Here is a 16,582-nt window from a genome sequence, read left to right on the forward strand (position 1 = left end):
TGGGGGCCTCTGCAGAGATGGGGCCTTTGGGGGCTGTGGCTCTCCCTCTCCATCCTCCTCCCGCTGGACAGCAGGGTCTCCCCGGGCAGGGCTGGGAGCAGCCACCGCAGGACAATTCAGATTGCGACTGGGCCTGTCTTCCCCAAAGCACCCCGTGATGCTGGCCCAACGCCACCTACCTTCCCCAGGCCTAGCGGCCTGCTTGGCCCCTGGGCCACTGTGCGCCTGCCAGGAGCTTCCCCCAGGCACCGGTGCCTGATGGGAGGGACGGCTGGTTTCTGCACAAGCAGACAGACCGCCCCACCGGCCCTTCCCCAACCCACTTGGGAAAGTCGGCCATAAGCTTGGCACGAGGCCCTCTCCCAAGAACGCTGCTGCGGGGATTCTGGGCAGGCGGGGAGCCCCACTGCCAGCCCCAGGCTGCACCCTACAACACCCTTATCCAGTCCTTACAACTGCCCTGCAGCCCACTTTACAGACGGAAACACCGAGGCCGGGAGCTGTCCCACACGGCAGGGATGGGTGGGTCCCTCAGGAAACCTCAGGGTGGGTGCACACCCCACCACCCACCCGCGGGGAGCGCTCACGGTGAAGGCGATGGCAGACGTGTAGACGGAGTACCAGTCGGATAAGGCAGAGAGGTTCTTCACAAAGCTGGTGACAGGCTTGGCACCGCGCTCTGGGGACAGAACGGACCATGCGGTCAGGCCAGCGCTAGCCCGGCCCTCGGACACACCTGGCAGTCCGGCTGCTGCACCAGCTGGCGGTGCGGGGCGGGGGAGGGAACCAAAAGGAGCAAAGCAAACCCCAACGGTCGCGGGCTCCCGGCGCGCCTGACCCCAGACCAGCGCTCCCGCGGCCACTCCCTGGCTGCGGCCCGTCCTCCATCCCCGCGGGGAGACGTCTGTCTGCCTGTCTGCCCCGGCCCGTGCCCGCACGGGGAACGGGGGTTTAGTCCGCACACCCCGGGCCCTGACAAGTATCTGGAGAAGCACCACATTTCGCTGGGGCTCCCGAGGCCTGGAGGGAAACTCGGCTTTTGGCCACGGGCGAGGGGCGGACAGACAGACGGGGTGGGCCTGGGACATACTTCCCACAGCCTCAGGAAGAAGCCTGGGCCGGGAAGTCCTGAAAAAAGTACTTCCAAAGCAAGTCCAGTTCAGTTCAAGACCGCAGTCACCGCCCGGGCAGCCCCGGCCCCAGCGGCTCACACAGCCACAGCGACGAGCGGGTACTTACTAAGTCCACGCCGGGTACTTACTGAGCCTCCTCATGTTCTCGGTCAACCTAAGAGGGGGGAAAAGATGAGCGCCAACACCCACTCGGCCGCAGCCGCGTCCTGACCCCGCAGCTCCCTGCGGGCCCTCGGGGAGCACGGGTGACCCACGGGGGGAGGCTTCCTCGTCTCCTGCCCACGCCGCCCCCACCTGAGTCTGAGGGCCCGGCCCGGCCCGCAGGCACTCTCGGGGTCGCCACCGTCCCCACGTGGCGTCTGTCGCAAAGCACCAGTACGACCACTGACTGGGGGCACGGCTGTGCAGCCGCCCCCGCGAAACCTCCCCGGCTTTGCTTGCTGGCCCCGAGGAGTCCTGTCCTGCCGGGACGGCTGCCCCTCCACCCCGACCTCCACCTGGGCCCCACCTCCGGGCGCTGAGGGGCTCCTCCGTCTCCACCGTGCTCTCCTCGGGCTGGAACCGGAAGTCCTCCACGTACTCCCCGAATTTCTCATAGAACCACTTCTGGACACGGGGGCACAGCCCCTGGCTCCATCGGTCTGCAGGACGGGGTGGGGTTCTGGGTGAGGGCAGCAGGCCGAGAGGGGCCTTACAGAGCGGCAGAGGCGGCGGCACTGGCAGGTGGGGCCCCCGGCCAGGCCGGCGAGGGCACATCCACGCCAGAACCGTGAGGGGCCAGGTGCCCTGAGAACAGAGCCCAATCCACTTCACCACGAGGTGCAAACCAACCAATGCAGACCCCGGGGGTCCCCGTGTCCCTCGCACCGACCCCCAGCTTGTTGGAGGCTGTCCCCAGCGCAGGTGCCGTCCAGGCAGGCTCTCAGCCCACCGCTGGTGCTGCGCTGACCACCCCCGCTGCCGGGCACACTGGTTGGTCTGGGAAGTGGCCAGGTGGGCTCACTCCCAGGGACACCCGGACCCTGGGGAACAGCCAGTGGGCGTGCGTCAGCGGCTGTGGTCCGCTGGGGACCCCAGTGAGTGAAGTCACCCACGTCAGACTCGGAGAAAACCAGCCCGAATCCCGCGGAACAAGTCTGTCCCTTCGGAGAGCAGGCCGTGGAGTCGCCTGCAGGGGGCGCCGTCCCACCAGTCAGAGGGGGATGGAGTGCACGCAGGTGGTCGTGTGCTGCCAGCTCGAAGGGACGGAGGCTGGGAGGTGGGGGGGAGGCGGCGCACACAGAGGCCGCAAGGCTCAGAAATGCCCAGAGGAGGGGCGGCAAGGGCCCGGGGTTCTCACAGCCCACGTGGAGCACGACAGGGTCTTTAGTGGGAGGGTCTAGGCAGGCTCAGCCCTATAACCGCTTGGACAGCAGCCGTGGACAGTGAGTAATGGGACGGGCGTGGCTGCGTCCCCATGAAACCACGCTGATGGCGCTGAAATTTAAATTTATGCAACGTTCACGTGTCAAATCCTTTCGAGTTTTTTCAACCATTTAAAAGTGTAAAAAGATTTTTTTCAATGTAAAGGCAGATGGGGAGCTGTAGTTCACCGACCCCAGGTCTAGGTCAGGCGGGCTGCCCGAGTGGACAGGCCTCACGGCGCTCCCGAGACCCACTCCGCCCCAGCACCACGCAGAGCATCCGTCCCCGCCACCTCCGTCCTCGGGGCTGCACTTGGTGGGGTCCTTCCCTCCCTACCCACACTCCCCACCTCCCGCGCAGAGCACGACACGGTGACCCCGCTGTGGGTACGGGGTGGAAGGACTCTCCTCTGACAGTTCCCACGAGCACAGGAAGCTCATCAACTCCACACACAGCAGGGGCCTTGGCGGGGGGGGGGGGGGGGGTCTCCAGCGCTGCTCCTGGGTTGGAACCTGGGCCACTGGTCATGAACCCTGAGAACCCAGGGGACTGTGACCCGGTGGACACAGCAGCCAATGCCGCACCCAGCTGGCCTGTCTGCGGGCCCAGCACCGGGGCCCTGGGAAAGAGGCGTCTCCCTCTCTGGACGGCAGGTGGGGGGTCAGGACCCGGCTCTGGTCAGAGCTCAGCCTCCACCTGGAGCGGAAGCCTGAGAGGCCTTCCCTCCCAGGCCCTGGTCTCCTCACCTTTACACTGGGCAGGGCTTAACCGAAGGCCCTCCTGTTGTAGCCCTGAGCCCCCAGCACAGGCAGGGGCTTACCGTCAACCCTAACCCTATCCCCTCTCCCACCTTCTCAGCCTGCGAGGGGCCTGGGTGCACCACAAATCCGGCCCCTCGAGACGCCCAGTTTCCTCCCATGCCGTCCTCTGAAGGACAGTTTCAGAACGTGCCAAGTGCTGAGGGAGACACGGAACCCGAGCCCGGGTGGGAAGAAAAGGCACTGACAGTAGCTCTGCGCCCTGACCTGCGGGTGCTGGGGCACAATGCCCGCAGCTGACCCCACCTCCCCACGCACCCCCTTGTCAGGACAGCCGGCCTCTGGAAGCAGGTCGCCAGGCCAGGGGCCAAGCAGCCAGCGTGACCACGACATGACTCCTCCTCGGGGAAGGGCTGGGAGAGATGTCGCATTGTATTTTTAGGAGAAAATAAAGTGATGTTTTGATCGAATGCCTCGCATCTGCTACGGAGACTCACCAACCGGTAATCAAAGACACTAACCCGATTCCAACCGGAGGGGATCCCCGGAAGTGAGCAAGTGCGCCCGGGAACAGAACCACCCCCCCCACCCCATCTCCGTCCCCCAGGCCTACCTGCTCCATTATTGACCTGGGCCTGCCCTTTCGGAGGCTGCTGAGCGGGCGGCTCCTCGGCCCTTAGAGGGGGGGAAGAAGCAAGATCTCTGTTAGTTCAAGACAGCACGATGAGTCCCGGCTTCGCAAGGTTCCCGCAATCACGGGAGTCACGCCCGACACCAGAGTGCCCGTTCCCACCCCCGGGGATCCCTCTGGGGTCCTGGTTGCTCAGCTCAGACGCCGGGTGAGGGCAGTAGGGCAAGCACAGAGCTGCATTCCTCACGGGCACACTTTATTTATTTAGTTAGTTATTTTTGGCTGTGTTGGGTCTTCGTTTCTGTGTGCAGGCTTTCTCTAGTTGCGGCGAGCGGGGGCTACTCTTCGTTGCGGTGCCCGGGCTTCTCACTGCGGTGGCTTCTCTTGTTGCAGAGCGCGAGCTCTAGGCGCAGGGGCTTCAGTAGTTGTGGCACGTGGGCTCAGTAGTTGCGGCTCACGGGCTTTAGAGCACAGGCTCAGTAGTTGTGTCGCATGGTCTTAGTTGCTTCGCGGCATGTGGGATCTTCCCGGACCAGGGCTCGAACCCGTGTCCCCTGCATTGGCAGGCGGATTCTTTACCACTGCACCACAAGGAAAGTCCTACACTTCTTGTTTTTTTGATGACCAAACACTGTCTCAAACATACAACTCTTTTCTTTCCTATTAATTTTGACCCATTTACTTCTTTATTTAATGTTAAGCTCAGAATACACAGCTCTCATACTAGTTACTTGGCCTGCTAATGAAAAGGTACTCAGTGACACACATATTTAGCAAGCACCATGCAAGGCCACAGGCTGGATGAGCCCCTGCCCGGCAAGCTGTGCACAGGTCCCAGCTTGGTCCATGCCGGCCACCTGTCCGGCTCCCTGCCCCTGCGGCCTCACTGCACCTGACCACAGCAGTCAACCGGCCTCAGAGCCTCCCTGGAGTTCCTGGCCACCTGCCGGATCCTGACCGCAGACCTGACTTTCAGCCACAGGCCCTGACGGACTGGCCCCCAGCCACTGGCCGGACCCCCTTCCCTTGGGCAGTGCCCTGTCCCTGACTGGCCAGCCCACCTGCCCTCCTCACCCTGCACTGGCCTGAGCTACCAACACGCCACACTGCTGCTGTGGTTCCCAGTGCAGCAGAGATCCCAGGCAAACCTCGGCAGGACTGGGGTCGGGGGGGCACAGAGGGCTCTGCCAGGACAGAGACAGCGGGCTGGGAGACCCTCGGCATCCTGCTCTGTTAGCACAATGTGACCTTGTCATAGGGAAGAACCTTTGCATCCTATCACAAGTTCATCACTAAAGAGATGTTGCCTAGAAGCTTAAATCATACATAGTGGCCCATCTCTGGGCACCCTACCTCCCAGGTAATGAGCGTTAAGCTAAAACATCTCTGTTTAGTTCACAGGAAACCTCCTGCCCAGGCCCACCTGTGAAGGACTGCAGGGAGGAAGAAATGAACACATCCCCTCTGGGGGCTGACGGGAACCAAGTGTTTGGCTTTACTCTCCCTCCCCTTTTCTTATAAAAGGAGCCTGGGGCTTCCCTGGTGGCACAGTGGTTGAGAGTCCGCCTGCTGATGCAGGGGATGCGGGTTTGTGCCCCGGTCCGGGAAGATCCCCCATGCCACGGAGCGGCTAGGCCCGTGAGCCATGGCCGCTGAGCCTGTGCGTCCGGAGCCTGCGCTCCGCAACGAGAGAGGCCACAGCAGTGAGAGGCCCGTGTACCACAAAAAAAAAAAAAAGGAGCCTGAATTCTAAGTCAGGCAAGATGGTTCTTTGGGGTCACAAGCCCACCGTCCTCTTGGTCTGCTGGATTTGGGAATAAAGTCGTTATTCCCTGTCCCAACAGCTCGCCTCTCGATGTTGGCCGGTCGTGCAGTGGGCAGTACAAGCTTAGACCCGGGAACAGTCCCACTCCAGCGTCTCCGTGAACCGACCCACTCTGCGGGTTTATAACCTGGAATTGCAACCCATGCCGGCCGCGCTGTGCCGAAGCAGGAAGCGCGGAGGACAAGCTGGATCAGAGGAGAGCAGGGGGCGAGCCTGCAGCCTCGTGAAGCAGTGGCCAGGGAACCATGAGACAGGGGGGTCCCAGAGAAGGGAGCCAGGGTGGAAGAGGAAGGGACCAGGCCTCCACGCCCACCCCTCCCTGTGGCCAGGCTGCCCAAACGGCCATCCATGCTCAGAGCTACTGACAAACGGGGATTTACTGGGAACAGGAGGGAAGCTGGGGCACGCAGGAGACTCCAGACTGGGTTCCCTGTGTTCTGGGCAGGTGTCCAGGCCTCCGGACCAGGACATTCCCTGAACCGGCCGGGGGTCCTGAAGGGGCAGCTCACACAGGAAGCACTAACAGATGGGCTCCCACCAGAGCCCGGGCCCAGGTGTGCTACCGAGGACTCGTGGGCCTGACGGACAGCGCATCGCTCAGCCACAGGTGGGCCTGGGGTCTGAGTGGCCGGCAGGGCTGTCTGGGGTGCTGTGCTTGGTACCCATCTGGCTTGCATCTGAGGATACTGGTACTGCACAGCCACTGGCTGTGCGATCTTTCCAACATAGCCACCGCTAGAATCGGACGGGTATTTAGGTATAAATGGGCTGCCAGCTGCCTGCAGGGAAAGACTGCTGGCAACATGGGCGCAGATGTTCCAGGTGGCGGGGAATTTTACCTTCTTCCCGTCAAACCACACATGGAACATCTGAGTGCCTGTGACGTGCACGGGACGTGGGAAACAGACTGACAACACAGCGCACGGCAATGATGTTCTAAACATTAAGGGGAAGGCAGAGGGCAGACAGCGTCTCAGGGCCTCCCAGCCGGGCGCACCCACGGCTCCGGGTGGGTGGGGAGTGAGCGGTGCCCTCATCAGAAGAAAGGGCGCTTGCGCTCCGGGTAACTGTGGATTCTTCCAAATGTTCTGGAACAACCTCCGCTGATGTTTAACGGTCAGCGGAACAAGTCTGGAGTGGAGTGTGCCTGGAGGGCTTTTCTAGAATCTAATCATCCTGCCAGCAACAACCCGAGGCCGCAGGACAGATGACGAAGCCCACGGGCGGGGGGTGCCAGGGCCACACGTCAGGAGACAGTCACCGGGGTCTGGGTAGTTCCCACACGGGGTGCCCCGGCCAAAGCCCTGGCCAACACCGTGGGCAGTGCGGCACAGGACGATGACACGCACCCGCCGGGAGGGCGGAGGAGCCATGGGAGGCACCGCTGAGAGCAAACCCAAGGGTGGGCCCCGGGCAGGGCCTGACCAGAGGCCAGTGGAGGCCAAAGGCAGTTTTTCCATGCTGCTTTCGGACCGATAACTGGACATGGCCTTCGCCTTGAGTAAGCTTAAACCAAGGCGATTTCCCAGGAATTTTCTTAAAAAGCAAAACAGAGGTTTGTGTGAACTACCCTGTTTTAATCCTGCAGATTGAGTGTGTGTGTGTGTGTGTGTGTGTGTGCGCGCCCAGGTGTGAAGGTGGCCCTCCACACAGTTGCCCACCCTGGACGGCCCACAGCGACCCCAGATGGGCACCAGGATAAGAAGGAAAGAGGAGGTCCCTTGCCTGGAACCTGTTTCTCCCTGTTCCTCTCCTCCCTCAGGTCTCAGCTTCCAGAAGGTTCCTAAACCCTAAGCCCCCCCCTAAACCCCATGCTCCCCAGGACCCTCAGCTTCTACTTCCTCGGTCCGGGCCTGGATGTTCCTTTCCTGTAATCCCCAGTTGGTCCCCAAGCAGACCCGTGAGAAACAGATCTGTCTGCAGCCTCAGAACCTATCGGGGGCCAGGCACCCAAGGGGCTTTGGTGAAAGGACGAGGATGAAACCCCCGTTGTGGGCTGGGGGTGGCAGGAGGGAGGAAGACAGAAGACATGGACCCTGCAAAGGGAGCTGGCACATGGGGTCCTCTTGGGCTGAGCGCCGCCCGACGCCACCAGGGCAAGCGTGGCCTCTGGTGAAGCCGCAGATAAACACACACTGCATCAGACAGAAGCGCGTCAGTGCGGGTGACAGCACCGTGACATGCCGTGAGAGGCCGGCCCGGCCGGCCAGCGGGCGGAGAATACACCCCACACCCAGCCAAGCATCTGGGTGTCCCAGAGTCGTCCCAGGTCAGGTCACTGGCTGCACCTCTTTGCGTTATTAAGTGTAATTGAATCTTTGAACGTCTACAGATTTTCACATAAGGTTTAACATCAGGGAAAGTACCGCTTGAAGCCGTAGTCCGATTTCTGGTCCGGGGCGGGGGGGGGGCCGGCCTTGTAGCCCGGCAAAGCAAGTGACACCCTGCCCCAACACGGGGCCCCCGCGGGGAGCCCCAGAGAACTGCAGAATGGGTCACGCTGACCTGTGGGACAGGCAGATGGCCTTCGTTCAGGGGCACTGGAAAGCCCACGGAGCTGTCCTAACAGAGCAGGAAACTAAAGGACCTTCTCCCGCAGGGAACCAAGTGCCAGCCGTTCCCTGGGGCTGAGAACCAGCTGCTGAGACCCAGAGGAGGCCAGCGCAAAGCACAGGAGGTTCGGCCTTTCCAGCAGCTACAGAGTCCCACCGTAGTGATGACACTCGGCAACGGCAATGACGCCAGGCCACCCCACGGAAAAGCCAGCTCTGACTGGGGCGTCCCAAGCTGGAGACAGCTGTGCGCTCAGGCCAGGGGGGCCTGGACAAAGGGGTGCGGGGCCAGAGGCCAGGCTGGTGAGGGGGAGGGATGGAGACTTCGGCGGCCTCAGCTCCCACGTCTTGTCCGCCAGGCCACCGGCCTGGACTGTACACAGGGACAGGGAGCCCTGGGGGGTTTTATCAGGACAGGAAGAACACAGCTCTTCGGACTTGCAAATATCCCCCTGGAATGACCCGCTCCTTGCTGGCAGCACCATGAGGCAGGGGCCGAGCTCGCGTGGGCAGAGGTGGGAGTCCACACCACCCGCTCCGGAAGCTGGGGCGGCCTCTGGCAGCCCCAGGATGGAGGGGCCCTGCTGGGAGGAGGTGACTGGCCAAGGAAGGCTGACCCCGAGGGTGCTGTCAGGGGCTCGGGGCGGGGGAGTGTCCGAGTGGGCAGTGGGGCGGGGTCTCAGGGCCCTGGGGGCAACTGCTGGCCAAGACCTGGGGCGACGTCGGGTGGTTCTGGGGGCTCTGCGTCCCTCTTCAGCCCTGCCCGGCCAGACCTCCCAGGGCTCAGCTGAGACTCCCCCCCCCCCCCGCCCCCGTTCCCCCTCCAGCGTGCAACAGCAGCACCTACACCCTCCCTCCGCCACCGGTTTCCAGATGAAGGCCCCGAGGCAGAGGAAGGCAGCCACTTTCCCAGAATCGCAGCTCAGCCCAGAAAATCGGGGCCAGGCCCACCGTCACCACTCACCCGCGTACCCTCCTGATGCCCTGGGTCCGGCAGGGGCTGGGAGGGCGGCGGTGGCCGCTCATGGGGACCGGCCACCTCAGGGTTTGAGCTGGGTCTTGGCTCAGGGGACCGCTATCCCCCGAGAGGGCAACGCTACCTGGGTGACAGTGTTACCTGGCTCTCCCCTCCTCCCATCTGGCCTTGGGCTCCTCACCTAGCCTTGGGCTCCTCACCTGGCCTCGGGCTCCTCACCTGGCCCTCCCCCCCCTCACCTGGCCCTCCCCCCTCCTCACCTGCTCCCCCCCATCCTCACCTGGCCTTCAGCACTTCCTGGACCTTCTGCTCCAGCTCCATCCGCCGCTGCCGCTCCCGGTCCAGCTCCTGCCGCAGCATCTCCGCGTTGGTTTCCTCTCGCAGCTTCCGGAGCTCCTCCTCTGTGAGGGGAGAGAAGCCCAGGTGAGTGTCACGTGGTCCATTCTGCCCCCCATGCGGAGGTGCCGAGAGAGGGCTGGTCTGCAAAGCACTTAGACAACTGGCAACAGCAGCTCTCTTGCTCCTTCCTTGGGGGCACACCCGCAGGAGTCTATCAACCGGGGCTCCTCTTACACAGTCAGGGCAAGATCTGGGGCAAAGCAAGGGTGGGAGTGTCTTTACTAAATGAAACCCATTCAAGATAGACACACCAAAGGCATTTCACCAAACCACCTCCACGGGGGCAGGACACCCCGAGGAAGGGATGCTGGCGGCACTCGGTCACTCCACAGACACACGTGCAGCAGGTGCAGTTCTGGGAGGTCTCGGCCGCAGAGCAAAGCCCATGTGAGGGGCAGAGAGCTCCGCCACCTGGCTGCCGACCACCTGAGAACCACGCGGCGGGACGGCGAGGCGTACAGTGGCAGGTGAGCGGGTGCTCGAGAGAAGCCGCAGCAAGGTGTGTCTGAGTCAGAACCTGGATGAACAGAAGGTCGCGGGCCGGCAGGGTAGGGGTGGGGGGGAGAGTGTGGGGTGCACAGGGAGCAGCCCTGGTGAGGTGAAGGCAGGAGGGGCCGTGGGCTGGGGGGAGGGGTCACAGATGAGATGCGGGTGGGGCATCAGAGCCCGGGAAGCCAGAATGAGGACCCGACCTTTATTCCAGGTGTGATGGAAGCCAGCGCCAGGTAGCTGTTGTTCTAACTGAGAGTGTGGGGTGGGCTGAGGAACGGCTCCAAGGATGGGCCATCCTAACCTTGGAAGCTGTGACTAACCACCTTACACGGACAAGGGGACCCTGCGGAAGTGATAAGGACCTTGAGATGGGTGTGTGTCCTGGATTACGTGCAGGGGACCAAGGGCATCACAATGATGGAAACTCAGGAGCAAGCAGGAGGGTCAGGGGTCAGAGAGAGGAGACAGGAGGGTGCTGTCCCGCTGCCTGTGAAGAGCCAGGGGCACGGGCAGCGTCTAGAGCTGGAAGAGTCAAGGACACAGTCTCCCCCGGAGCCTCCAGAAGGAAGACGGCTCTGCCCGCATCTTGGCTTGAGCTCTGTGACACTCATTTCAGACCTCTGGCCTCTGAACTGTAAGAGTTAAGGAGGCTACTTTAAGCCCCCAGTCTGTGGAAATCTGTTGCAGAGGGCGACAGGAACCTCGTACACACGTGGCTGCACACGCCCTGAGTGGACGTCGCTCTGCATTTCTGCACGACCGGACACCGCACGACGACACCACACAACACAAGAGATCCGTGAGCAGCCACCCAGCTCACACTCCTGAGGACGGGTCTCCTCCCACCTCCAGGCTGGAGCTGCAGTGAAGACACAGACCCTCTGGGCCTCCGGACCCAGGGCGGCCTGAGCTTAGTGAGGAAGGGGGCCTCAGAGAGCACCGTGGACAGGGAGGTGATCAGGACCATGGACGGCCACCCCTCTGACGGCTGGGCCCAAAGAGCAGAAGGAGAAGGGTGTGCAAGAAGGTTCCAGAACCCGCTTTGCATACAGCCTAGTCCTGCACTTTTCGTGTCTCCCACAAAGCACCCCAGCTACCTCTACTGAAGACATGAGTTATGCATCGATGAAGAGGCCCAGTCCAGCCTGACACAAGTCTTGCACTTTGGTGGGAGACACAGATGCTCCCGAGCTAGGTCTGGTCCAGGGCGGGGATTCCAGCTCTCCTCCGACCTGGGCACTGACGGTGGGGTAGGGGGCCTAGCCAGGCTGCAGGGACGACGGAAGCAAAGAGCCCAAGGGGGGTGGGGCTAAGGAAAGACCCACCGTGGGAGAACACGCGTGTACCGCCCGCCGTGCACGTGCCCGGGCAGCGCCGGCCGTGCAGGAGGCCCCAGGTCACAAGCAGAGGCAGACGGGAGCTGGTCCTGCTGCAGGCCCAGACCAGAGCCCCCGGCAGCGGGAAGCATCTCGCGCTGACTCAAGAGTGAGGGCTCACGTCTGTAGCAACGTGGGTGCAACTAGAGATGATCGTGTAAGTGAAGTGAGTCGGAGAAAGACAGACAACCTGCGACATCACTCACACGTGGAATCTAGAATATGACACAAATGAGCCGATCTCAGAAACAGAAACAGACTCAGGGACACAGAGAACAGTCTGGTAGTTGCCAAGGGGAAGCCGGTGCCTGGGGGAAGGATGGAGTGGGAGTCTGGGGTTAGCAGACGTAAGCTATTATATACAGAATGGATAAACAACAGGGTTGTACTGTAAAGCCCAGGGAACTATGGGATAGTTATATTAATATGCTGGGACAAACCAAAACGGAGAAGAATATAAAAAAGAATGTATATATAACGGAATCACTTTGCTGTACAGCAGTAATTAACACTGTAAATCAACGATAAATTTAAAAAGTTTTAAAGTTAGGGCTCAGGGGCTTCCCTGGTGGCGCAGTGATTGAGAGTCCACCTGCCGATGCAGGGGACGCGGGTTAGTGCCCTGGTCCGGGAAGATCCCACATGCCGCGGAGCGGCTGGGCCCGTGAGCCATGGCCGCTGAGCCTGCGCGTCCGGAGCTTGTGCTCCGCAACGGGAGAGGCCACAATAGTGAGAGGCCCGCGTATTGCAAAAATAGACAGATAGATAGATAGATAAATAGATTAGATGTGTATATATATAAAAGTTAGCGCTCAGCACTGGGCCTTGGTGTCAGTCTACACCGTGCACCTGAGAGCCCCGAGCACTTGCTGCGTGAGTGAAGGGGTCCTGCTCTCCGCCCCCGCCCCCCAGAAGTGAGCACAGCCCAGCTACAACCAGGACCCTTGTCCTCCAGGTGGGGAACTCCTTCGCCATCCCGCAAAGCCCCTCCCCACTCGGTCGCCCCACAGACATCTGGGGAATGACAGGTAGCTGCAGGCAACTTCTCCAGGACCCCGCCCCAAGTCCTTTGTACGATGGAATTACTGTAAGAGGCGATCAAGTCCACCTGGAAATCTTAGGTCACTTCCCTCAGGCCTCAGGCTCCTGCAGATACGAGACCCAAGTCACGTCAGAAATCACTTTTTCTTGTTTCTAAACCGGTACATGGTGGGCTCGTTCCCATCACAGCCCCACGACGACACAGTCCTCATCCCTCTGCCCACCTCCTGCATTTCCTGGACGTGAGCCCTCACTCCTCAGCGTTCTCAAAGGTGTGACCCTGGAGGAGCCACCACCCACCCGGGACAGGCAGGCCCCAGACTCACGGAGGGCAGAGGACCTGGCGCTACGAAGAGGCACACGAGGCCGCCGCCACCCCCCCTCGCTCGGCTCCACCGGGGCCCTAGGGCAAGGCTGCCCACGTGCAAATGGGGCAGTGGTGCAGCAGGGACACAGCCACAGCAGCCGCAGCGCGTGCCGTGGCCCAGCTACAAAGCCATATGGAGTCACATCCTCAACAGACACCATTCCCCACGCGACAGTGTGTCGAGGGCCAAGACTAGAGATCGGCCCCTCCGCGGGCAGCTGCTTTGGGCCAACGATCCCGTTTCCACTTTTCTGCAAACAGCTAAAGCTGCAAAACAAACCTGACGGCCTGGGCCAGGCTGGACCAGAGCAGCTCAGAGCCCGCATCAGCCGCTCCACCAGTGAGCACTGGGCAGCCTCGTGTACCAGGCACGCTCCGGACACTCGTGATAAAGAAGTGACCCAAACAGAGAGCCACCCTCGGCGGGGGGCGGGGGCAGGTTGGGCCGTAGGAACAGCCCTGGTCAGTGAGCCTGAGCTGAGAGCAGACGTGAGCAGGGCTGCGGAGAAGGACTGAGCCCCGTGCACCCGAGGGGGGAGCGTCCAGGCAGCAGGGGTAGCGCCTGCCAGAGCCCTTGAGACGGTCCCGGGCAAAGGACCACACGGGCTCCCACGGGGTGGGGCTGTGCTCGCCTACCCCCCCCCCCCCCCCCCCCCCCCCCCCCCGTCCCTCGGTGACAATGACAACAGCCTACACTGGTGAGGCGCTAGCTCCTGAGCGCCCTCTGCAGGGTGTAACTCAGCAGCAGCTGCGACCACAGGGCCTGCCCGACCCTGCGGGTGCCGCCAGCTCTGGCCCCGGGAGCTCCAGCAGGTGGGCCTCTGTGCCCGGACCGCGGCGTCCACAGCGTGGGAGCCCTCGGGGAGCGTCAGCCGGCAGCAGGATGAACCCCGGATGCCCAGCCCATGGCCCCCACCAGCCATGTCCAAGCGGGGCCTTTCCAACAGCCTCAGGGAAAACAGACCGAGCAGCACCCCCCGCCCCCCGCCCGGACAGAGGAACGTGAACTCTGACAGCAGTGACAGAGGGACGACCCTCCCCGGGCCCGGGAGGTCGGCAGACTTCCGAGCCAGCACCAAGACGGCCCAGGGTCAGGGTCACCGGCCTACCGGGTGGAACCGAGGCTGGTGTATGTGCAGCGGCCGGCTCCAGGGTCTGGCTGAGGGTCAGCTCACTGCTCCCTCTACCCAGAAGTCAGCCCCATCCATGTGTGGCGTGTGGCAGCCATGGTCCGGGTGGTGGGTCACAGACCACCCCAGTCGTGGGGCTGACAGGCTGCAATGGAAATTCCCACAGGAGAAGCCTCACTTGGGCAAGTCCCAAAAGGCATTCCTGAGACCTCAGAATGTGACCAACTAACTCACCAAAATCAGGGGCGTGGACTGGAGCCCAGGGAGGCCAGGATCCACTGCCCTCACTGCCGGTCCAGTGAGACCCTCGCTGGCTGCTGGAGCCTGCTTTCTGGACAGGATGGGGCTCAGGGGGACCCAGCAGGTTCCTCTCCTGTCCTGGCCACCTCACTGAGCCCAAGACCCCAAAATTCAGGCCAAGGTCAGTATGACAGCCCCAGGTCCCAGAAACAGACGGGCTGGCAGAGCGGCCGTTGTCTACACGGCGGCCACCCCGCCCCGTGCAGGCAGAGCCATGGGGAGACCCTGCTGCCTCTTGGGGGCGTCCAGGGTGGGGGCAGGAAGGAGAGGCGCCAGCCCCACCTCCCACCTGGAGAGCTCAGAACTCACCCGATTTTGCCCCTAACAAGGGGCAGATATTTAGGCTTGCTGAGTGCCGGGATCCACATGCTCGGTAAATATTTGGAGTCCTCGGGGCCTCCCGCGCTGCCCCTCCTGCTGGGCTCTGCCCTGATCTGGCCATGTGGCTCAGCATTCTTCGGGGCCCTGTGGCCCCTCCCACCCCCTGGGAGAAAACCCTCCAGACAAGGGGGCTGAGAGGACACCACACCAAGCCCACAGGGAGCCATCCCACCTGGCTCCTGTTAGCCACGGTCTCCTCCAGAGACCCCCCCTTCAGTCCTGGGGTGAAGCAGCGCGGCCCTTGCGCCGCCTAGTTTCCCTGAGGACCACGACCTCCCAATCCGCTGGACTTGGTGCCTCCCAGGGGCACAGAAGAGACTCTGTAAAGGGACTGCACAAAGCGGGGGACCAGGTGGAGGGGCAGCCTCTGCCTAGGGCCTGGGGGACATTTCCAAGACTCAGAAGCAGAGTCCAGCCGGGGCCAGGCAATGAGTGAAGAGCAGAGACCCCTCCCTGCTCCAGGGCTGCGGGAAGCCAGGCCTCAGACACCCAGCCCCAAGAGGGCCATGCCCCCACCCCTCTCAGTCTGGCTTATTTACAGCAGAGGGGCCCTGTGCCAGGTGCGGATGGGCAGGGCCTTCACCCTCACGTGTCGGGGTTCTTCCTCCAAGCACCCCCAAACCCACCCGCTCTCATCTCGGCTCGCACCCTGCTTCCTAACTGGCACCCCAGCTCTCCTCACACCCTCCACAGTCTGGCTCCAAACAGCAGTCAGAGGCTCCTCTAAAGTGTAAGTCAGAACCTGACACTGTCCTGCCCAAACTGGCCACACAGGGAGTCCTTCCAGCCCAAGGCCACACCCCACTCCCCGCTTCGACGCCCTCTGATCTTGCTCTGACCTTTGCTCTTTGGGTTCAAGCCACAGGAGCCTTCTCTCAGGTGCCCAAATGCCTCCACAGTCAGACCCCACCCCAGGACCTTTGCACCTGCTGGTGCCCCTCGACCTCAGTGCTGGCTCAAGTGCCATTTTCCCCCAGAGAGACGCCCCTGACCCCCCTTCCATCTTATGTGGCCCTTTGTCATCTTCTCTTGTGGGTCCTGCTTTTTCCTGTCAGGGACAACACGGGTCCTCCCCAGGGTGCTGGGAGGGGATCCCCTCAGGTGACACAGCTCCACAGGGAGGGGCTCAGCAAACATGACCCCTGGTAAGCACGCCACATTCCTAAGTCAGGTTCAGATGCAGGATGCCCCAACTCAGGCCCCAGAGAGAGGACCCCGTCTGATTCACGGTCTGTGATGGCCCAGGACGCAGCCTGGCTCAAGGGGAAGCCAGGACAGATGCAGTGAATGGACACTGGGCAGTGGGGACAGCAGAGCAAGTTCTCAGCAAGTGAACTGCAGGATGCACGCACCAGGCTGGTCGAGAACCAGGCAGAGAGGACACCAGTGGGAGGGGAGGGCCATGGTGGGAATTCAGCAAACAGTGCCAAGAGTGAGTGGCCGGCCACCAGCATCTGAGGGACGTCTGCATCCTGCACGCCAGGCCCGCGGGCCCCAAACCTCAGGCCTCAGCCTCCCCCGGCCTCGTACTGGGGTTCCCGCAGACCCTGGCCCTGAGGACTCAAGGGCATTCGGAGTCCCCACCTGTCATGTCCTGGCACACAGAGCACCTGCTGGGAGGTGGCGGGGGGCACTCAGACGATCGGGGGTCCAGAGCCCTGACACGTAATCCGCTCAGGAGCCCCAGCCTCCGCGGGGACCTCCACTCCGCCCCACACCAAGTCAGCCCGCTCGTGCGGAGAAGCCACTGCCTGCACACAACTCCACGAGCAGATACTCGCTGTGCAAGTGTAACGCACCAGGCTCTGTCAAAGCGG

General features: G+C 62.4%; 1 protein-coding gene across 7 annotated transcripts in view; it reads right to left on the reverse strand.

The window, feature by feature from the left end:
• Window positions 1-16,582, reverse strand: part of GRAMD4 (GRAM domain containing 4) — a 78,091-nt gene that overhangs the window by 11,224 nt on the left and 50,285 nt on the right. For all 7 annotated transcript variants that reach the window (XR_004351625.1, XM_032644264.1, XM_032644267.1 and 4 more), the window contains 5 exons: window positions 9,560-9,680; window positions 3,909-3,970; window positions 1,642-1,774; window positions 1,262-1,287; window positions 588-679 (listed from right to left, as the gene is read on the reverse strand). Coding sequence is in view for 6 of the 7 variants with exons in the window: in XM_032644264.1 (XP_032500155.1) it covers window positions 588-679; window positions 1,262-1,287; window positions 1,642-1,774; window positions 3,909-3,970; window positions 9,560-9,680 (434 nt within the window). In the remaining variant the exon portion in view is untranslated. The remainder of the gene's footprint in view (window positions 1-587; window positions 680-1,261; window positions 1,288-1,641; window positions 1,775-3,908; window positions 3,971-9,559; window positions 9,681-16,582) is intronic.

Source organism: Phocoena sinus, chromosome 10, assembly GCF_008692025.1.
Source record: "Phocoena sinus isolate mPhoSin1 chromosome 10, mPhoSin1.pri, whole genome shotgun sequence".
Classification (NCBI taxonomy): domain Eukaryota; kingdom Metazoa; phylum Chordata; class Mammalia; order Artiodactyla; family Phocoenidae; genus Phocoena; species Phocoena sinus.